Source organism: Condylura cristata, unplaced genomic scaffold (assembly GCF_000260355.1).
Source record: "Condylura cristata isolate star-nosed mole 26May11 unplaced genomic scaffold, ConCri1.0 scaffold00005, whole genome shotgun sequence".
NCBI lineage: Eukaryota > Metazoa > Chordata > Mammalia > Eulipotyphla > Talpidae > Condylura > Condylura cristata.
In genome coordinates, this window is record NW_004567106.1 from 28,725,892 (window position 1) to 28,748,820 (window position 22,929).

Sequence of the window (22,929 nt, forward strand, 5' to 3'; positions counted from 1 at the left end):
AAATTCTACAAAATACAGCTTGGACGCATTTACTAGTGATTTATCATCTCTGAGACACTGGGGTACTAGGGTACCAATATCTGTATCTGGCATATTTTAATGATGTATACTGTGTGGTTGTGTTGCCATCAAGGTACAGGAAAGCAGCATCCTTTCAGACCCAGATAAGTGACTCAAGCTGTTTTGACATGAGGTAGAAAATATTAAATGTGGCATATACATAGAAGCTCAATGATAACCTGTCTTCACCACTTTCCTTCAAAGTTAGCATAGCTGGTGATGGAAGAGTGAACTCCACTCTTAGATAATCTAAGAGATGCTTGAGAGTCTCCATTTCCATACTAAATGGGTCTTTTTTTCTCTCTTGGGCTTTGAAAAAGCTTTGGTTTTAATTGTATCCCATTTCCTTTGGGCAAGTGGGCAAATAAGGATATACCTATCTCAGTGCCTGGCGCATAGTAGAAACACAATAAATATTTGTTGAATGAATAAATAGTTAAATGGAATGTTATAGTCCTTAATGGTATTATTGTCTTGGCGTGAAACATGCAAGAATAGACTTGAGGCAATTCTGTCATTTCCCTTAACAGTACAAGCTAATTATTTGAGAGATGAAGATCTACTGCATAGTATTTGTCAGGTCCCATTTGCTCCTAATTAAAGATGAAAAAGTTGTTTGTAGCATTGAAGGAATAACATTGTGGCCCACTCCTAAACAGCTTGTCAATTTTCCATGATACTTTTTCCAGAAAAAAAAAAATGTATCAAGATGAAGTTAATGTACATGCCTGCCTTAGGTTCATTTATGTTTTCTTTCTTCTGTTAACATTTTTTGGAGGGCAAGCAGGATGTAGAGCAGGGAGCTCTTCAGATGGTCCTTGTATAGCCCATTATTCTGCATGATTTCTGCTGTCAGTTTTGCTGACCTTAATTGACTGTATTCTCTCATACAAGTATGAGCTTCAGTGATCCAAGATGAAAATGCTGCATCCTCCTCATAAACCTCAGAAAATATCATTTATTCATGTGTACATGTATTCCAAAAATATGAATTTGATGTTCACTATGTCTCAGGCTATTTGCTAGTAGCTTGAATCTAACTGAGTAATATCCAACGAAACTCCTTCTTTGATGGAGCATACAGCCTGAAAACGTTAATGGAAAGTCATTGAATTCTAACTACAAACTGAATTTTAGAAAGAAGAATATGGTTTTACTAGGATCAGGTAACCACAGGAGTTGAGTTAGATCAGACCAGGGAGAGTTTTACTGAGGAGGACCTGGAGCTCAGATCTATAGAATGTCTGAAAAACGGGAAGGAACATTCTTGGCAAGAAGTATTTCACATGAATGGCCTGTATGGCCTGCTTGGGAAGAACAAGGACCGACGGGAAGCCAGGACCACACTCAGAAATGTCTGTGCATAAGCCATAATAAGGCTTTGACTTCCATCCTCTGAATAGCAGAAAACCTAGAAGTGTCATATACCCAAGGCTTAGGAAGCAGAGGCAGGGAGAGATAGGTGGACCTCTTCAGGCCTCTCTATATTTTGGATAATATAAGTAACCCTTCTTTGCAAATACAAGGGAAGCCATCAGATTCAATCCTGAGTAACTGCCACAGTGGAATAGTGCTTCCTGGAAATTCTTACCATCCACCCTTCCCTCTGCCAAATTTCAGAAAAACTGTTTTGGCTCTCTACTTAGAGTGCCAAGTGACACACACACAGGCTGCTGCTGGATTGCACAGCTGTGGCCTTGTCAATTTCTCTAGACCATTCTCTCCTTTCTGCTCTTCCCTTTCAATGACAGGCAGTGACAGAATACATTTATTCCTTTTTCTTATTTGCAAAGTGTGCACAACATGACTTCCAGGTCCTTCTCATCCTTTCTCAAAGTAGTTATGGAGGCAGCACATGGGCTCACGTGGCTTAGCCTCTCTCTAGCCCTACAGGATTGCTCTGAAGATTAGGTGTGTCAATACTTTTGAAGCCTGAAATGAAGAGTGGCACATGGTGACTACTCCATCATGCCAGCCATTATGATTTGCTCTTTTTGTCAATATAGAAAACTGTCCAAGATCTGTTGTTACCGTAAAAAAACAAACTGAAGACTTAAAACTATGTACCTTCGTAGGGGTCTGCAGAAATGTTTTCTCATAAGTGCATAGGGACTGTTTGAGAACTCGGGGACTTCCATTTGAGAAGTGGAACTGGGAGCAGGAGGAGAGTCACGTGAATTTCACTTTTCATGCAATTGATTTTTTTCTATGCCTCTACATATTTTTATAATAATAAAATTATAAAGAAGGGTTTAGAAAATCCATTGATACTATCTAGCATGCCAGTTTTAAAGAATACAATGATTTCTGCATAATATTTTTCATAATTTTCTTTATTTTCAGTTTGGAGATAGAAATTTTCCTGGGGTAAACAAACATATCTGCAATTGTTTAATTTTCTGCTTCTTTTGATTATGTTATATTCAAATAAAAGTGTTTGAGACCACATGCTATTAGGATTCCAGTGTAGTAAAATTACTCCATTTGTTCTTCTACCTCTTGCATGTGTATGTGGGGAGTTGTCTGGAATGCTGTTTACCCACCAAATGTAAACACATTTGGTTCTTTTGTTGCTGACTTCATTGTACCTTCAAGCAGTCTTAACTTTTTTATAATGAGCATTTTTATAAAAACAATTAAATCATTTTTACGATTTGAAGATGAGGAATATTGGTTCACTTTTCTAATTAGTGGTAAACAAAACACCTAGCCCATTTTCCCAGGGATTTAGGCAGTCTCCCACCTTAGGATTATCATGGTGAAGGTCAGTGGCTGTTTGCAGTAGTCTTTGTCCATGAAAAGGAAGCAAGTGCACTTACTGGGGACTGAATCAGGGTGTAAGAAATGTTAAATGATTATAATCACTGGATATAATGTAATCTGCAAAGACCCCACTTTCCTTATAAATTAAGCCTCTTTGTTTAACTAAGAGATTTTGATTGGCTAGTAATTATCAAGTTTACACAGTTGCAAATCCTAAGGTCAGTACAGAGCAGACCATGAATGCTTTGATCATCATTTAAATACAATTCTTCCTTTCTGTTGTGATGAAATACCATTATCATTGATAGAATAAGAACACAAATCAGGAGAGAACTTTGAGTCCCTTAGTAAATACTTCCTGAAGCCACATGAGCATGCCAACTAGACTCTCACTTCTGGGGAAGACACATTTCCAAGGAGTGACTGATTTTGCAATAGTGAGCACATCATGCCCCTCAGGAAATAATGATAGTTGTCTTAGCGCAGAAAAAAAAAACAATTTTGAAGAAACCAAGACTAAACTGACTATTGAAAAACTGTGCCTTGAAATCAGGAATGACATACAGAGGTGTTGAATTTGGCCCCCTGTCTAATTTTGCACAGTTCATGTCCTAGAAATATTTTTGACAGTTTTAATAATTAAAAAAATAAATAAAAAGTAGAGTAGCACCTTGTGTGATGTGAAAAGGACATGATACTCAAAGCCCTATTCCTAAATAAGTTGCACTATCCCATGTACATACTGTCTACAGCTAGTTTTACATGAAAAGGACAAAGTCTAGAAGTTGTCAAAGAGCTGCGACAGAGACCCTGAGGCACACGTGACCAAACAATGCATTATTTGATTCTCTATTTAAAAAGTTTGCTGCCCCTACCTTACATTCAGAGGGCACTTATTTGTGTATTTATGTATATATCTCTTTGCTTGTTAATAGATAATGCTTTTGAGTTAGAAAGATACCTGGCAATAGAAATATACCTGTTCAATAATAGTCAAAGAAATGCACTGCTCCATATTCTTCTACTTTCCTTAGTCCCTTTCTGAAGTCAGAAGAAAGTTGTCGTGTGAGAAAAAATTTGTTGGATGGGAATGCAAGAGAGCTCATGGTAACAAGATGAAAGGACCTTAACATTGCCTGCAGAAGTTAAAGATACTAACCTATTTTGTTGCCCTAAAATAGCAATACTGTTCCTGGAGTCTAAGATTTAAGTTACTTGCATTCAAAAAAATCTTTGCAAGGAGAGTTTTTGTTTTGTATTTTTCTCATTACCTTTTATACAACACAGTGCAGATAATATAGGCCATTTATTGAATAGCACCATCATGTTGAATGGTTCTAATTGGTTTAAACTTGCATTTAACTGTCAGTAGAATATGATGAACAAATTGAACAGTAGGAAATACCTTTTAGTAGAATATCCAAATCTTGATGGATCTCCCACTCATCTGCTTTGACAGTTGGATTAATTAATATTTGTGACTAACATCAATTCTCTTATTACTGCAGTAGATATGAAAATATGAAATTAATAATGCCAACTGCTACCACTGAAATGTTAACAATTGTACCATACAGTATTAGAACTGAATAAGAACTGTTTTTATTCAAAACCCCTGTTGTGCACATGACCTCAGCTGTCATCTCCTGTTTTCTTCTGTTTCAGAGGTTGAAGGCTGCCTTGACTCATCACCCTGCTGCCATGTCAAATGGGAATATGAACACCATGGGACACATGATGGAAATGATGGGCTCCCGGCAGGACCAGACGCCGCACCATCACATGCACTCACACCCGCATCAGCACCAGACACTGCCAGCCCATCACCCTTACCCACACCAGCACCAGCACCCAGCACACCATCCTCACCCACAGCCCCATCACCAGCAGAACCACCCACATCATCACTCCCAATCCCACCTTCATGCCCACCCAGCACATCACCAGACCTCGCCACACCCACCCTTGCACTCCGGCAACCAAGCACAGGTACACCCTTTTCATGATCTCCATCCCCCTATTGTTAATAGAGAAAATTCTTAATCGGGAGTGGAAGGGAGGGGTGTCACTGACAGCAATCTGGGAAACTCTGTTAATTTCCTAGGAGGTAATGGCTACCCATGGGACTGGCAGCTTTTAATTTCCATAAAGATGGTAAATTTCAAGCCTCATTTCTAAGGATAGATATAAACTTCAAGTTCTCTGAAATCTATTTGTGCACTGTATTACAAACTGAAGTCTACTAAAGTAGTAAAAAGGTAGGGCTAGAGAGAAATTAGCTTGTGAAGAAAGATGTGAATAAAAAATGAGAAAAATAAGTAAATTCTAACCATGGCTCTAACTATGGTGTTTTATAACATCATAGAGATTCAATTTTGGTCACTTGTAAAATGGCAGGTAAATCATGTGAGTTACGAAAGTTAAGAATCTAAACAGTAACAATTCTAGGCAGACAAAGAGGCTCGGTAATGAATGTGAGGGCCTAAGGTGCTGTGGAAATGGTGAAGAAAGGTGACTCATCCCACCCAATGTGAAATGCGTTGGAGGAGCAGACAGAGAGCCAAGTTCTGAAGATGATCAGTTCAAGAGAAAGGCCAAATCCCAGGGGTGGAGAGTCACCAGGAGTGGCTAAAGAAAGCCGGTATTTAGACTCAACGGAATGAGGGTTGGGGGACCAGGCAGACATTATGTCACCCAGGCCAAGAGAGGCGGGTCCGTGTACCAAATTTGCTTGAGTAAGTGGATAAAGGGCATGTCGAGAAGCATGGCTGGCCCTTAGAGCTTCAAGCAGGATGACCGCCATCGGTCCCCTCCACCCATCCCACGATGCCAGGTTCCAGCTGGGTCAGAACGGTGTCTGAAATGTGGACCCGCCAAATAACACTTATTCACTGTCTCCTAGATGGGTGCCTCTGGATGTCACACCAAACAGTTTTCAAGCTCTTGAACCCTCTCTCTAGCCCTCTCTTTTAACACGTAGCAAGCCCAAATAGGCACTCACATATGGTCACTCACAAGCAACTCTCTTAATTTATTCAGTGGATAAGCTAATTCTTTACATGAGTTTACTTTTTGCCAAAGTTCTCAGAAATGCTCTGATGACAACACTTCAGAGTGAGAAAACTCTAATTTCCCCCCACCTTCCTTGCTGTGATTGTGGTCACTCTATTAACTTTCCTCAGTATTTCCATCTACCAGATGGGCTAATGAAAGACTCATAGACTCTCTGAGTATTAAGAAAAGAATCTCTAAAAGCACTGTATTCAGTACTTGTTATCCATGATTAATTTTAAATCAGTATAATAGAAATTTAGCAAGTAATTTAGCAATAAAATGCTTTCCAAAGCACCTTTTTAGCCATCTGCTATAGTAGGACATGAATTTAGAAAAAAGAAATTAACTACAAATGATAGGCAAATATATTAACACGTGCACATATTTTTTAAGGAAAAGGATACTATTATGTTTTGGTTGCTTTGTAGGCAAGTTACTTCACAGTCAAGTTTAACAGTTCGTTGACTATAAAAGCTATTCATTAGGTAATTACCAATTAGCCAATTGCCCTCCATTTTAAGTCAGTAAGTGGCCAATTGTATAAGCAATTAGTTAATTGCTAATGTAATTAGCTGTGCAAACAATTGCTTTTTTACCCTATATTAAAGACAAAAAAAAATCCAAGTGGTTCTTGTTAAAATCTGAGCAAGATCATTTAGACAATATGCAAAAATATTGATCATATACTGTATTAACCTGGTTGATTACTGAGATAGTGTCATGTTGCTTAAGTATGTGATTATCAGAAGAGTAGGAATAGAGGAATATTTTAGATCTTTCCAACTCTGAGATTAAGGTGACTTGGAATACATTATGTATTTTTTTGAAATCATGATTTTCAGTAGATCTATGTCCACAGAATTTCATTTTCAAAATAAAACTGAAGTTACAATAAACACCAAGAATACCAGTTGTAATCTCAGGGTTGCATTTGAATTTCTCCTGACTTTTGTGATTCTCTTGCATATAAGTATATGATTTCAGAGTCCTGGTATCACTTCCTGGTCACCAGGAATTTCTCTTAAACAAACCAAATCTCAAGTTCTAAACCTGGACTGAATTTGAAACCATGACATTATTTACCTCCTAGGGTGAAGGCACAGAAGAGCATCAGAAGAAAATCCTCATTGAAGTTAAGGAAAGAGGCTATAGTATGAGGTCCCTAGACTCCTTAAAGAGCCCTGTGGAAGGCTGGAGATAAGAAATCACAAATTCACAGAAAGAAATGGGAAAGGCAGAAAGAGCCAGGTTATGAGCACATTCCCTCTTAATGCTCTGCTCTGTGGCAGTTATCTCAGGGGTTAGCATCTGAAATGACAAGTGTTAAATCTTTGCCAATATCAAAGGTTACATCTTCCATAGTCCCTCTGGTAAATACTTGCACAATTAATTTTGTTATCCCTCTGTGATTGGGAGGAAAGGAATCTCCAATAAACAGTTTTTAAAAATGTCTTTACTTTCAATAAAATTACTGAGATGCATTTCCACTTCAATCCTGAGCTGATTTTTTTTACAGTTAGTCATATAAGGTTTGATAGAATTTCGAATTAAAAAATATTACCATCAGTTGGCTGATGGCAACCTGTAGTTATTAGTAGTGCAATTACAGTCATTCTGATTGATTTCAAGAATAGGGTTGAAATGTTGTAGAAAGGTTGCTGGGTTTTCATTTAAAACTTTTTGCCTGTTATTTCTGCAGGTCAAATGTCTCTTGTAAAACAACTTTATAGCTATTACAGTCATAAGCTTGAGTGACTGAGAAATAGGAGGGGGGAAAACACCCCTTGTTGAGAATGAAGAAGGGGAAGGCAGGCAGTGTTTTAGGGAAAGCATTAGTGTCCAGACACATAAAGATTTGGTTGTAGAAATTTGACTAGGTGCTGTGTGTCTGCCTCATGAAGGGAAATAAAGCTGTATGTGTGGGAGTCTCCAAAACACTTGATGTTCTGAGCCCCAAGCAGACCTTACAAGGAATCCATAAGCATAGTAAAACATTTTAATAAAGTGCTTTGCCACTCCTAGGATTTCCTTATAGTGTGTGTTTACGAGGATGCCCCACCATCCTTCCCCAGCACAGAGCTCTGAGGAGTAGGTAGACACATCTGGAATTTGCAGGTCCACTCCATCTTCTGTGCTAAGAAGAATGACACAGTGAAAATAGGCTGTCCCTTTCTGATCTCTCAGGAGGCTTTGGCAGGATGTCCCCCAGTGTGTTCAGGAACAAACTTTGAATCCCTGAGAAGGAAGGCTTCTCACAACCCACCCAGGAAATTTCGGCCTCATCAATATTGTGACAATAATCCTGACCTGTCTTATTTCACCTATCGCCTGCCATTGGCAGATCAGTTTTTAAATGCACCTCAATACATCTGAAGGGTGAAAAAGTGAATGATTCATTTCACAAATCGCTTCTATATCCTGCCAAAATATCATAGAATATAGCTCAGTGCCGCCTTTTCTTTCCAGGAGTGAGTGTGATTTCACTGTTTACTTCTTTCTTAGAAAACAAGTTTGATAAGCACTCTAGGGCAATTGATGTCCCATGTTGGGTTTCCCCACCCGCCGAGGTTTCTTCCTTCTAGGCTCACCATTCCTTCTCATTCACAGCAGGTTTCACCAGCCACACAACAGATGCAGCCAACCCAGACAATACAGCCACCCCAGCCCACAGGGGGGCGTCGGCGGAGGGTGGTGGATGAGGATCCCGATGAGAGGCGGAGAAAATTTCTGGAACGGAACCGGGCAGCTGCCACTCGCTGCAGACAGAAGAGGAAGGTCTGGGTGATGTCACTGGAAAAGAAAGCAGAAGAACTCACCCAGACAAACATGCAACTTCAGGTGCAGGCCACTGTCTCTTTCCTGGGGACTCAAAGGCCCTGTGTACAGCTGGCATTTCCTGCCAAGCAAACACTTGTTGACCTAGGCCTTAATACCCTACCGTATAGCCCCCAGGGCAACTGCAGGCCTCCTCGAGCTTGGCTACTGCCAGGACATTTACAAACAAAACAAACCTTTCAGTGTTCAATCTGTCTACACAGCTCTGAGGAGGGAAAACCTGCCAACTAAGTCTCAGGGCTGGGAGCATAGGCTTTGTTCAGAGGTTCAAACCTTGGCTCAGCAATTACTTCTGTGTTTAATGCCTTCTGCTCTGTTTCCTCATCTATAAAATGGGAGCAATAACCACACAGAGTTATTAGGAGGAATAAGTGAACTAATGTCTACAAAACAATTTGCACAGTGCTTGGCACATAATTTATCTTTAATTAAAGGGCAGTTCTTTATACTCACCAGGTGAGGGGGCCATTATGACTTACACTGGATTTTCTATTATTTGTTTAGTGGAGAAAAGATTTTTGATTGTGATTTTTGCTCTTGAGAAAAGACATGCTTCCATCTAATTTTCCAAAATCGACAAGATTTGAATCTTGCATCAAGACTTATGTTTTTTATAGGTGATTCAGTAGGAACATTTTATAACAAGGTCGTTTCTGGGAGTGAGAAAAGGGGAGGAAAGGCCAGTCTTGTGGCCTCTACAGACTTCACACCATAAAATGATGCAGTTGAAGCCATTTGTTATAACACAAAAAGAAATCCACTACTCACCAGTCAGTGGACAAAAAGCAACTAGATGGATCTGTGATGAACAGTGATAGCAGTAAGTGTGTGGGTTATAGGCAAGAGCTCCCCAGAACAGAGAGAATGGTTAAAAAATGGAGGGTCAGCAGGCGAGAAAATAATAATAATAATGAACAACTATATACCAGAGACATTTTATGGGGGTGGAATGGGGAAGGGGATCCAAAACGGTGGGGGTGGAGGGGGGAGTACACTGGACTATGGTGATGGCAAACGGGTGATTTGGTGATAGGAAGCCATGGGGATTACAACTGAGATAGAAAAAGGCACAAAATTATGTAAAAATAAACTATTATATTATTTTGTTTAAAAAAAAAATGGAGGGTCAGAAGGGAAGATTGCCCCAAGTGGTAGGATCTGCTTCGTCATATTTCATAGACAACCATCCCCTTCCCCTACCTGCAAATCCCTAAAAAGGAACAATTAAAGTGCAGCCCCACCCCCAACCCCAACCCCACCCACCACCAGATCTGTCTGTGCATGTTCAATTCCATTCAGTGGTAATAGCCTTTGGGCACACAGTGTTTAAGTTAAATATTTCAAAGGAATGTTTGGGGTATACATGAGCTGAGCTTTATAATTTAAAGAAGTACACTTTTTCCTCTAAAAGGACCACATTTTGTGATACACATAGAAAAAACTGGGAACATAAGATATGGAGGAAATAATAAAACATGCCTCCCATTAGCATACATCCTTGAGGAAGGTGGGAGCAGTCTCATTACCCTCTGCCCCACCACCTGCCCCCTACCCCCATTTCTAATGCATGTCTGGCATGATTAGCTTCTTGCCCACACTCCATGTGTGTTTGTTGAGGAACAGGGGAGCTCTCTTCTTGGAGTGTCCAAGAACTGGCTTACTGACCAAGTGGCAAGGAAGCAACTGAGCAAATCAAGCCACCAGGGAATGACTTGCTCAGCACATCAACAACATGCCAACTCAAAAGTCTGTCATTCTAGAACCTGGCAGGGACAGTAGTATGTAAGAAACTTCTACATAAAACATAGATAAGTGCTTTGAATATCCATAATTCTCTCTTTTTTTTAATGGGTGTTGAAAACTGCAATTAGACATCAAACCTTTAGTTTCATAGATATTAGTGGTAAGGATGAGACTAAATGATTAAAAATGAGCTCATTTGTACAAATAGGTTAAGTAAATATAAATTCTGGTGTAGGTGGATCTGGCAAATATTATAGTAGTAGATCTGTAATGCACAAAGTATGGGAAGTCCTGGAACATACTACCAAATCTGAGGTCTACAAGACAAACTTGAAAATGTGCAGTTTTCTCAATCCTGGCACTATTGACTTCGGGGCTCAACAATCTTTTGGGTGTCCTGTGCATTGCAAACTACTGAGTACTAGCCTTGACCTCTACCCACTCAATGTCAACAGTGTCATTAGCCTACACCTCATTTGTGACAGCTGAAGTTGTCTCTAGGTTGAAAAGTCTCCAACCAAGGTCCCTGGGGACAAAATCACCCCTGGTTCAGGAGCACTGCCTTAGATGAAGGAGCTATGGAAGGCCAGCTGACACACATCCAATGTCAACAAATTGTAAAATCAGTTTTAACTAAAATGAGTCCTTGCAGAACTACTTGAGAATATTGACCATGGTCCTAAGAAATAGAAATAGAGGGGGGGGTCATTGCAAAGAGCCAGCAAAAGCAAAGATGCCACTGACTTTGAGGTCATCTGCATGTCAGGGCTCATCATGTAATAAAAACTAGGCTTACTTATTACCACTTTTGCAAAATATTGAAGGTAAATTTGTCTTTTACTCAATCTTACTTTGCTAATTTTCACTGTAGAGCCAAAATGGCTAAGGTAGAGAAATAACAGAATCCTTGCTCCTGAAACCCTCAAATAATTCTTAGGAGCCATGCAACAGGTACCATGAATTTTTTGTTGATAAAGTAGTGCCCAAGGGAGGAACAGTTTCTGAAAAGACTGAATTGTTAATATTTTCCAAATACTGCTTGGCTTCAGCAGGACAGAAGCCACAAACACTCGGTGTGCTCTGTGATGCTCAGCACTTCGCTTCATACCTGGTGATACTGAATAGGTGTTACCTCTGATTCTGCTACCTCTGAATGACCCTTTCCCTCTCACTGGACCCTTGTCAAAAGAAAAAGGTGTCTCTCTTGAGGCTGGCCCAGTGAGCCAAATTTAAGTCAACAGAAATGGAAGGTGCTAAGCAAACAAAGTCCAGCCAAACGGAATATCCAAGGTCTGCATGGCCAGCTGCCACTTTTGAGTTGTTTTCCAACATAGACCCTTCTAGCTAGGCTGTAGAGTTTCAGATTGGAAAAACCAGACCTAAGAAAACAAAATCAAACTCCCAGACTTCATTTCCTCGTCTCACAACAAATCTCTACCCAAGAGGTCAACACAGGTATAGGAATTAAGGGAAATATGAAAAATCATCCAATTTGAATTTTTACACAGAAAGAAACTGAGACTCGAGGACATGAGGCATCTTCCCCAAATTCGCACAATCCACAAGAAGAATGAGGACCCACACAATTCCTTTGTCTGAACCCATGTTCTGTGATCGTTCATTCTCAAAGTTTCTAGGTTGAAGGGATTCATGTTATTTTTCTGATAAGAGTGGCTAAGAAAGCCCTAAATCCATCTACATCTGATGTAGTGCTCAGTGGATCATTTGTGTTCAATAGATGCTATGGAAATCATCTGGTCACTCACAGAAATAATTGCTTTTCTTTTTGAGTGCAAAGACACATGGCCTAAGTCGCTGCTGAAATTTTAGACACGCGAGGCCAGGTTTGGGACTTGGCAAGAGAAAAAGCCAGATGGGAACTGTTGTTTGACAAATTGAAAGTTCTTTGTTTTAGAATGAACCAAACCTGGCTTCAACTAATCTACACACATGCACGAAAGTGTGTATAGTGGGGGAGGGACTCTTATATTGTAGGGCCCATTTTGATAATTATTTTTTTGGCAGAGACTGCTGCTTACATCAAAAAGCATTCTAGGTTTATCATATAACAAAATGACATCTCCAAAGCCAAAAACTGCAAATGTAGCTATTAGGGACTTCTTGGACTGTTTGTTTAAAGTATGTTATTGTAGTATTGAATGTCTCTACAGAGGTGCTGCCTCAGCCCAAGGAAAACTTGTGAGCTTAGAAACAGATCTATATAACTATATCTACCCTCTTACAGTCCCTATTGAAATGGCTAACTACTTCAGAGTAGCAAACCCAAACTAGTTTGGAAAAACAAAAAGACTAAGGGCTGATCCAGCAAGAGAATCAATTAAAGTGCTTTTATATGAAGGCCTAGAATTATTATTATAACATACCCAAGGGAGTTTAAAAAATTGTAATTTGCTTCAATTCATAAAATAAGGTAATTCAGAGTAAGAAAATGCCCCTAAAAGTCCTGGGATTTATTTCCCTATTAGAACTGCAGGCCACATTTGATTTCTTTCATTTTGAAACATTTGCTATCTGGTTGTTCTCTTCCAAAATGATTCTACTTAGGTTACCTTGAAAAGGATTTATAATGAAAATACAGTTTTGTGTTTGTGTGTGTGTTTCCTACATCAATCAGCTTATCAATATGGAATCTTTAAAATGATTATGTATGTACATTGCATGCCGATTCGCTCCAGTTTCTCTTGGGCAGATTCTTAACCTTTCTTAAGCCAAAGGCTCCCTTATGGGACCTGATGAAGGCTCTCTAGGCTCTCTCAACAGTATGAATCACAAATATTGTGCTAAAATGGAAATGATACACATGACTTTGGATTCTACTTTGAAAAGATTTGGTAGCATAGAACTGGCTCCCTGTGTAAATATAAGCATCTTTGAAAATTCCAAAAATGTTAATTAATGCATAAAAATTAAGATTGAGTCCTTCCTCAGAGAAGTACTTTACTTCTGTTTCATCCTTATCTGCATTATAGTTATGTATATATGATTTAAACAAGAGGTTGATTGTTTTCCCCTATGGCACTAATTTTTCAATCATAACTTAGCTAAATTATATAATTATTAGCACATTAAGAAGTGTGTCCATATTCACAATTGCTTTATAATGATGGTCTGTTGTCATAGCTTCTAAATTTTTTTAAATTTACTTTTTATTCATGTTCTGTCATCATTGTGTAGCCCCATATTTCTCCCACCACAATATAATCTGTGAACCATCACCATAGTCCCTTGTTGTTTACCTCAAGTGTACAGTCAGCTTGCAAGTTTTGTCTTTTTTCCTGACCACTTGTTCAGTTTTCCTGTGTTCCATCTATAAGTGAAACTATTTGATATTTTTCTTTCTCCTTCTGGCTTATTTCACTGAGTATAATACTTTCCAGCTCCATCCTATTACTGCAGATGGCCTGCATTTATCTTTTTGATTGCTGAGTAATATTCCATTGTATGTATATACCACACCTCTGTGAGACCTTGCCAGTACCAGGTCAGTCTGGTGAGAAGTGGAACACCCCTGGGAAGAACATAGTTTCGACATAGAAAAGGTGGATAGGTTTAAAATTTTTTATTTTCCAAGACTCAGAGCATCAGTTCTAAACTGGTATGTTAAGAAAACACTTTGCTATCCACAGTGGCCACTGATACCACTTTGTGTCAAGCTTTTGTTCTAGCACCACACCACACACATCATGATTATTGATGCTATTTTATTTTGGCCTCTCATTTAAGCATTACGTTTATTATGAAATGATTTGGGGGTATGCCAAGTATTATAGGCAGCTCCTGTAGAAACCCAGAGAAGGCTCTCCCTGGTGGCACAATGGGTTAAAGCGCAGTACTGAAGAGCTGCAGCCGCTTCAGTGTGAGTTCCATGAGTTCAATCCCCAGCCCCAGGGGTGATCCACATGTCCTGGCAGACTTCTACTAACCACCCCCCGCCCCTTACTCCCCTCAGTTGTGTCAATCTGCCTATTCTGCTCCCCACTCTCTCTGGTAAATCCTCTCACCACCCCTGTACCTCTGGCCTGCAACCCAGTTCTGTATGCATAAATAAATAAAATCTTAAAAAAGAAAGAAAGAAAAAAAGAAACCTAGAGAATATATTCCAAGTGTTTCTTAAGGAAGGAGCAGTGACTCTTTTGTGCCTGGGAGTCAAGCACTGCCTAGAAAAGAGTGTTTGTTTCAAGACCAAGTGCGACAAGAAATGCAGATTAAAAGCAGCTTCTCCAAGGTGGCCCCCAGAAGTAGAAAAAAATGTAACTTTGTTTGAAAAAATTTCCTTGTTTATTTCCTAGATGCATTTTTTTAAGGCCCATTTTCTGCGGTTTCTACAGACTCTTTAGGTGGCTGGTGCTGCACAGTTATGACTTCGGAAAGGAAAGGTGTCATTTCTATATTCCAAATGCAGATCAAATGATAATGTGACATATCATCCTGAGGACAAAAAAATTTACACATCTTAGTTTTATTTTTCTACCTTTTTGGTTTGTTTTTGTTTGTTTTGCTTTTAACTGGATATTGCCTTTTATATCATGGTCTAATAGTGACTTTGTTTTAATCATGTTATTTTAAACAGCTAGCGAGCTGGGGAAAACAAGGGAGGCTATCTGAGCTTAAGTGGGCATAAAGTCAAAGAGGAAAGAGTGTTTATTGCTAAATAAATTATCCTATAAATAAAGTTGTCCAATTGTCCTTGATTAACAAAGATTACTTTAGCTTTGACAGAGTCCCTTATTGATCACACTTATTTGAAGGCAGGAGATGTGATGCTCTTTCCTGAAGGCTCTCATATTTAAGCACAATTTTCCTTTGTAATTAAGTGATTTAGTCATCATTAATGCTAATATCTCAGGTAGGCATTTTTATTTTGTAGTTTATTTCATCTGGAGGAAAAAGAAAACATTTTGCAGATGAGATTTTAATTATTTTGTATGTAACTCAACATGTGGTTCCTTATAATGTATTTTACAAATGAATTTGGAAATGAGAAGTATTCTGTGAAACAGGTTTCCAAAAAAAAAAATTTTTTTAAATAACTCCTAGAATCCCAAACTTACTTTCCTAGGTGATACATACATGCCTGAAAGGCCAAGTTCATATAGAAAGTGTAGCTGCACTTAGTGACAGCAGTTTTAAAATGTCCTTTTCTATATGCACGCTGTTTAAGCCTCCAACTTGTGGAATATAATGCCTGGCAGCCACAAATGAACACTAACCAGAGGAGGAATGTATTTCAAACAACTGCAAGTTGGCTTATTTGAGATAGTTCTAGGTTTACAGTTTACTTTTATCAAGTGGAAGCATTTGAACCCAACCATCTAGTCTACATTTACACTGGTAAGCAAGGGTGTCAAGTACATTATTTCACAAAACTGTGAACCTGTATTTGTGAATTGTACAGAAAGTGGAGGTTGAGGGCATTAATTCTTAAGTCAATAGGAAAACATAAGCTCTTGATATTGGGGAAGAAAGAGTTTATAAACTGAACTTAGCCTGACTAATTAGTGAACCAGTCAAATTAATTCATTCCACCCTAAACTTCATTGTCCTTTGTCTCCCTGATCGACTTATCCCACCTGTAGAGGATAATAATTGCTCCACAGGTTTCCATGCCTCCTGCTAAGTGGACACCTTGCAGAAAAAAGTGCTCTGCTGACTTATAGCTCACTTGGCACTTGTTTGGGGAAAATCTGATGTTAAACCAGTCATTTCAGTTAGAAGTTGCTAATCCTACCACACAAGTCTTCCCAATCCAAATACCTTGCATAAGTCACCTTCTCTTCGTACTGAATGTCAACTGAGCTTGTAAGACAGTTTGCAGGTGATCACCATGATAGCTACATTTATTGAGCACTTAGTATATGTTAGGCATTGGTCTGAGAGTTTTTCACTTAATCCTCACAACAGCCATATATCTTAGCACTAGTTTTATCCTCATGAACAAGGTTCATAGGTTATGAAATCTGTCTGGAAGCAGTAACTGCAGAGTGGGGTTCCTATCCCAGTAACCCAGCTCAACTTTTTTTTTTCTCAAAAGATTTATTTCTTCATACAGAACTGGGGTACAGGCCAGAGGTGCAGGGGCAGTGAGAGGATTCATCAGAGACAGAATGGAGAAAAGAACAGGCAGACTGATGAAGTACACTGCTGAGGAGAGCAGCAGGCAGGTCAGGAGAGATCTGCCATGCCATGTGGATCACCTCCATGAGCAGGGATCAAACTCACACTGAAGCGGCTGCCACTAGCTTACAGTGCTGTGTCCTAACCTGTTGCCCTACCAGAGAGGGCCTCTACAGTTCAACTTAAGGGTGTGATCTGGGCTTTTAGTAGGATTCAGCTCTTGAGTTAAAATCTGGTCTCTGTAGAAAGCCCCTGGTAAATGTGAGGGCCAAACTGAGAGCCTGTTACAAATGTTCAAGTGAACCTGATTAATATTCTTAGTATCATTCAGACATAATACAAAAAGAAAGTTTGTTCATGTCATTGTTCAAAGTGCCTGTGTCTGTGGGTTGATCTTCTCAACATAACTTTGATATGTCTTTTTCCAGAATGAAGTGTCTATGTTGAAAAATGAGGTGGCACAGCTGAAACAATTGTTGTTAACACATAAAGACTGTCCAATAACAGCCATGCAGAAAGAATCACAAGGATATCTAAGTAAGTCACTGACCTTTTGCTTTTTTAGCTCCTAAATTGCTACTAATTTTACATTGGATTTTATTGAAAGGGCAGACATAAAATACAGATTGCACACCTACGCAGCTCTCATAATAGTATTCTTGAGTGACTGCCAGACTGTTGCACTAGGAGGTATCCTTCCTTTCTGACCCCTGCCCACTACCATCCCCACCACCACCTCCTGATAAGTTTCTAGCTGGTCTTACCTTGGAATTCCACATTGTAAAATGCTGCCAAATTCCAATTCTGAAGCCAGTAAAAAATGGACTGCTGGAACCCAATTACCAGGGGGTAGCAGTCTTCTAAAGAACTCCATGGGCTTGCAACAGATACTGGCAACTCCCATCCCCATCCAGTACTTCGTTATTATGCTGCATGTGATTCATGGGACATTGTCTTGTTTTACCAGTGTGTAAAGTAGATCCTTTTTGTAGATTCCCATTTCTGTAGCCAAAATGTCAACAGATTAAATGCTAGTTGAGTAGGGGATGGTGGGAGGAACTGAGATTCATGGCTGAAGGTCAATTTATTTTCAAATAATTTTTTAGATTGAGCAACCCAGATTCTCCCACCACATGTGAGTATTTTTCCACATTTGATATATGGATGGCTATTTGAAAATACAAGTTGGGGACATTCACATACCAAGACTCCAGCACATCAAATCATTTTACTGATATAGAAAGCATGGCTTTGCTTGTAGCTATAAACCGGGAAGGCATAGCTCTGTGACAACAGTTTAAAACATTTTAAAATTAACCTCTAGGAGGAAATTTACTATTTTTAGTCAATGTCTAGGAATATTTTTCTGAGTGGTCCACATGTCCACCCAAGAAAGCTATATTGGTGTGTGTGTGTGCTTTTTTCCCTAGGTCCAGAGAGTAGCCCACCTGCAAGCCCCGTCCCTGCTTGCTCTCAGCAGCAAGTCATCCAGCATAACACCATCACTACTTCCTCGGCAGTCAGCGAGGTGGTAGGAAGCTCCACCCTCAGTCAGCTTACCACCCACAGAACAGACCTGAATCCAATTCTTTAAAATCCACGGGTCAGACATTGCCTCCAAGAAGAGCAGTCGCGTACCATGCGTCCTTTCTTGTAAGGGCATTTTTAGAATTAACTCAGATCTGGAAGACTCCTCAGCCCTTCAAAGACTGGCTTTCATTTTTATAGTTATTATGGAAATGTTGTCTTTTATACTTGGTTATATAAGAAAAAAGGGAGTTATGCAATTAATAGCTATCAGCTTGGGAAATGCTTTGGTGCTTTTCTCCAATTTTCTGGTACCACTTACTTGTTTATAAACTGAACTTTCTGTATATAGTCATGGTTTCATTCTTATCAGTCCAACCCTTTGCCTGAAACATTGTTAAACCGCAGCTTATAGCCAAAATGAGGCATACCTAGATGTCAAGTAAACAGATCCGAGGTAACGGGGTGAGAAATTGTAGGCATCCTAACACATGTTGAGTGTGTGCTGTGATGTCACCAGAATCCCAGATAAATGCAGAGCCTTACCCCCTCTCCTTATAAAATAGTGTAAGATCCACTCATGTCCAAATAGAACCACCAAACATCTCGCCACCTCTCCTCCTCCTCTAAGACCACCTTCTCATCCAGCTTTCCTCTCCATTTCTTCTTTGTCTTGGACTCACTGTTTACTCTTCAGTAGACCTTTCCTTTGTTTTGTTTTCCCCCATTAGCATTGCATGTCAAGAAGAAAATAATGTTTAGTGAGAAAAAAAAAGCAAACCTCAAAAATGCAGACCTAGCCATTGCTTCCCTTGCCTGTGACCAACAGCTGGAGTTCATTCAATGCTTGCTTTTTATAAAATAGTAACCAGGAGAAGCTTAATGTGCCTGATTTAATGTTTTTAATATCAGAGCAAATAAAAGGTGGCTTAGACATAGGTGAAGCGCTGTTGAATGCCAGCTACAGGGACACTAGGAAAGAGAGCTTTGTAAGCCTCAATTGTGAAAGCCCAAATTATTATTGGGGGGCTCTAACGTCACACCCTCAAATTACAACTGGTTTTATATGGCTTGTCTGTAATGTTGAAAATCCATGTACTCTATAATAATTCAGAAGGGCTCTATTCACTACACAGATTACGTTGTTCAATCATCAGCTGCTAATAGCCTAAGATTTACTGGTATTTTTTTTTTTAAGCCTATGGAACTGGCTTTGCTGTTCTGGTGGGTGAAAGCAGACTTGAGGAACAAAGAGAGAAAGAAAATCTAATGTTTCCATAGGTTTGCTTTTTAGCTCTCCCACAACAGTTAAAGTACTCTGGCTGCTGAACAAACCCCATGGATATGGCTACCCCACTCTGCTGAACAACTCTGATTTATATTTTCAACAACTGACATGGACTTGCCCATTGAAAAAAGCAGAGTCCTGAACCACAGTTGTGCCTCCTTGAAACAAGCCATCCTACTGTGCTAATGTTTGAATATTGCATCTCACAATACCAGGAGCACGATTTCCACTCACATTCTAGACAGGTGCTGGTGTTTTCATCTCCATTCGAATGCCTGACCTCCTAAGTGTGCGTGTCTGTGTGTGTGCATCTTCAGGAGATTTAAAAGAATAGTATTTTACAAAAGTGTGGCTTTTATAAAAATTCAAAAAGGGAAAGATGTGTGTGTGTGTGTTGTTGTTGTTGTTGTTGTTTTCCCTCTCACAATAGTAAAAGAATCTATTTTGGAGAAAAAAAAGAAAATATGGTCATGAAGCCTGAGTTTTGTTATTAGATTTCTATCTGATAACTTACTTTGTAAATCAATATTTATCAACAATTTTTCCACCTATGCAGTACTTTCAAAAGAAGGTTTTGAGTGTTCAACAGTGAAACTCATGACTAGGATATATGCTGTAAAGATCAAACAAAGCAAAAGAAAAGAGAAAAAATCAAGTAAAAAGGGTTTTCTATTATATTTTAGGCAAACATCATTTTTAAGTATTTTTAATATGCAATTCGTGGTTTGTTTTTTTTTTTTTTAATCCTAGCCATAACAGCTGTTTTAACCTGTCTTCCTAAGAAATGTTTAAGACTGTGCTAAAAAAAAGACATTAGCATCATCTCTATTTTGAAATAAAATCTAATTTTTCAAAATTCCTTCTTAGGACTATCCATGTGTCCCTCTACAGACAGGGAAAGAAAGAGCTCTTTGAAATGTTTGTTTGGTTGGAATCCAGAATATTTTTATTTCTTAATTTTATTTTTGTTTTGTTTCAAATAAAAAAATTTCTTTTTTACTGCATGCATAGCACTTAGTGATAAGGATTTTTTAAAAATCCACTGATAATATCAGAATGTCCAGGGAGTAGGCTATCACTAAAATGATGGTTTACTTCTGATCCTCCTCTTGATTAAAATATTTAGTTGTTAAACTGAACGCCTTTGCAGTTAAAAACTTGCCTGAGTTTTAATTCAGCAACTTGACAGTTTGACTGATGTGCATTATATATAGCTCAATTATGTCTGTTTTTTATGCTAAGTAGGCAAACCAACCACCATGCAAGATAACAAATGGGCCTCAACGTATAATTAGAATAAACTGTCTTCTTGTTATACTCAGGGCCTTTAGGTATGTTCATTAGCAGTGTGGAAATAGTCAGTGCAAGATGCCAACAAGCCTTCATGCTTCTAGAGATCCCGAAGAAAGACTCATTGGTCAAATCCAACGCTGGTCAGTATGAAGCATTTCACTGGCAGGCCTAGCCTTTGCCAAACAATAAGGTGAATTAATCAGTTAACCTGCCTTCTTGCTCTACACACTTTTTTTGCCAATCTGGGAAAACATCTTGTCACCCCAAACTCCTCTCCTCCTCAGTGACTGGGTCTCTGATCCCCATTTGCATGAATCTGTCTAATGGCCCCAGAGCACTGCCTGGAGGGATGATCCTTGCAGGCACTGCCTCTCTTCACTTGCAAACGGTGTTACTTCAGCAGAATCTGCCTCTGAAATCACTACCAGCCCATCTAGAAACTTTCATTGCGCCTCCTCTGCCTATGTACCTGCACTAGATAAGTGCACCTGATGGTGTTTCTAACTAGGTGACTCCTCACCTCAATCGAGGCATCCATATCTTGATCAATTCTCCTAAATATATGTTTCCCTTTGGGGCAGGGGTAGTGAAATTCTAACTAGGGATGAATGTGCTCATTTTGAAACCCAGTGTTAAGACCAATGTTTCCCTTTCACACTCTTGCTCACCCCTGTCCTACCTCCAAGTCAGTGTATGCAATTCACAGTCTTAACGGGGCCTGAGGGAGCAAGGCAGTTTGTGTGCCACTGCTGGTGTGATTATTAGGTTGGCTGACTGGGAGCAAATGCTCCTTGAGCCTATTAGAGCAAAACTGACTCCTGACCAGAGGCATGTCGGTGGTAAAGTTCAGATGGTTGGTGCCTGTTAATGAAATCAATTTTGTGTGTTAGTTGAGTTTGTCATTAAAATCATAAACCAGCTTAGGTAAAAGATCAGCCTTGACTGGGGGGTTTTAAGCATCAGTAACTGCTATAAACCTAGCCATCCAGTGAGCACAGAATGTGCTTCTTTCTGGTTAAAACCATCTAAGAAAATGTGTGTGTGTGTGTGTGTGTGTGTGTGTGTGTGTGTGTGTACAGTGGAATTTCAAGGACCAAAGCAAAATTTGAACAGGAATCTATTGATTTAGAATGTTATAAGATATTTATTAATAAATGTTATTTTTAAGCATTCCATTTGAACAGTATTCTTCTATAGGAGCTACTTGTTTTTAAAGTATTAGTTCATAATAAACTGCTCTAGTTGTATGTATCTTCTTTTCAGGGTTTCATATGGCTATTCTCCATCATGTGGTGGAAATATTTGCTTAAATCTCTGTGCATAGAAATTTTAAGGATTTTTATTGCTCTGTGAGTTATTTTTTAATCTGTGTTCCAAGCGTTTTTTTTTCTTTTCTTTTTACATTTCTTTTTTCTCATTTTGAAAGTAGGTCTTACCTTTTAGGAAACAGAGTTTTGCTAAAGGGGATCACTATCTGTAACTGGAACAGCTTTCTTAGAAAAATGTAAAAACTTCCTCTCTGCTTCTCCCTACCCCACCCCAATTTCCTAGGTTGCCTTGCACTAATCAGCCTCCTTAGTGCTCTTTTTGTCCCTTCCCGAACAATGTGCAGTAGCTTTAAGCCATTCAAGCTCCATTATGCAGTATAACTGAGAAGGGAAAGGAAACAACTCATTTAAATTTGAATAAAACTGTGCCTAAGCCAACAGTAGCAACTTTAGACTCTCTTTTCTGCATTTAAAGTAATTTATATTTTTAAATTGCACTTTAGCTTTTTTGATCCCTTTCTATTTCTCTTGTTCTTTCTGGAACCTCCTCCCTGTCCTCAAACTTGCCTTCGCTCTGGACCCTCACCAATCCTCCCAACTCCCCTCTAAGGCTCTGAGCTGCATTATTAAAAATACTTTCACTGAATATTCGCACCAGGTACTTTTGTGTGCATTCATTAGTAGCATAATGAAGACATGTTTTTCACATCAGCCTAGGTGAAGCCTGCTACGAGAATGCCAAGGAGAAGAGCCAGTTTATACTCTTTATCCCTGTATTCATAGCATGTTTTTTAAATGTTATATTATGCAACAGATGTGAGGCAGCAGCTAAGCTACACTTAAGAATTTTCTATCTCATCTTCCAAACCAAAGTGTCCTGATTGAGCCAGGAGACTTCTTTCGTGCATTGTGGTGCACTCAGACTCTTGGCCTAGCCATGGTCTCTCTGAGGCTGCTGAAGTC

The 22,929-nt window shown here is 39.2% G+C and overlaps 1 protein-coding gene across 2 annotated transcripts in view; it reads left to right on the forward strand.

Annotated features, from left to right (window-relative positions):
* Nucleotides 1-20,065, forward strand: part of CREB5 (cAMP responsive element binding protein 5) — a 385,106-nt gene extending 365,041 nt beyond the window's left edge. For both annotated transcript variants that reach the window (XM_004676810.2, XM_004676811.2), the window contains 4 exons: nt 4,489-4,812; nt 8,488-8,715; nt 17,019-17,127; nt 18,021-20,065. In XM_004676810.2, coding sequence (XP_004676867.1) covers nt 4,489-4,812; nt 8,488-8,715; nt 17,019-17,127; nt 18,021-18,184 — 825 coding nt within the window. In that variant the 3' untranslated portion in view covers nt 18,185-20,065. The remainder of the gene's footprint in view (nt 1-4,488; nt 4,813-8,487; nt 8,716-17,018; nt 17,128-18,020) is intronic.
* Nucleotides 20,066-22,929: the final 2,864 nt, after the last annotated feature.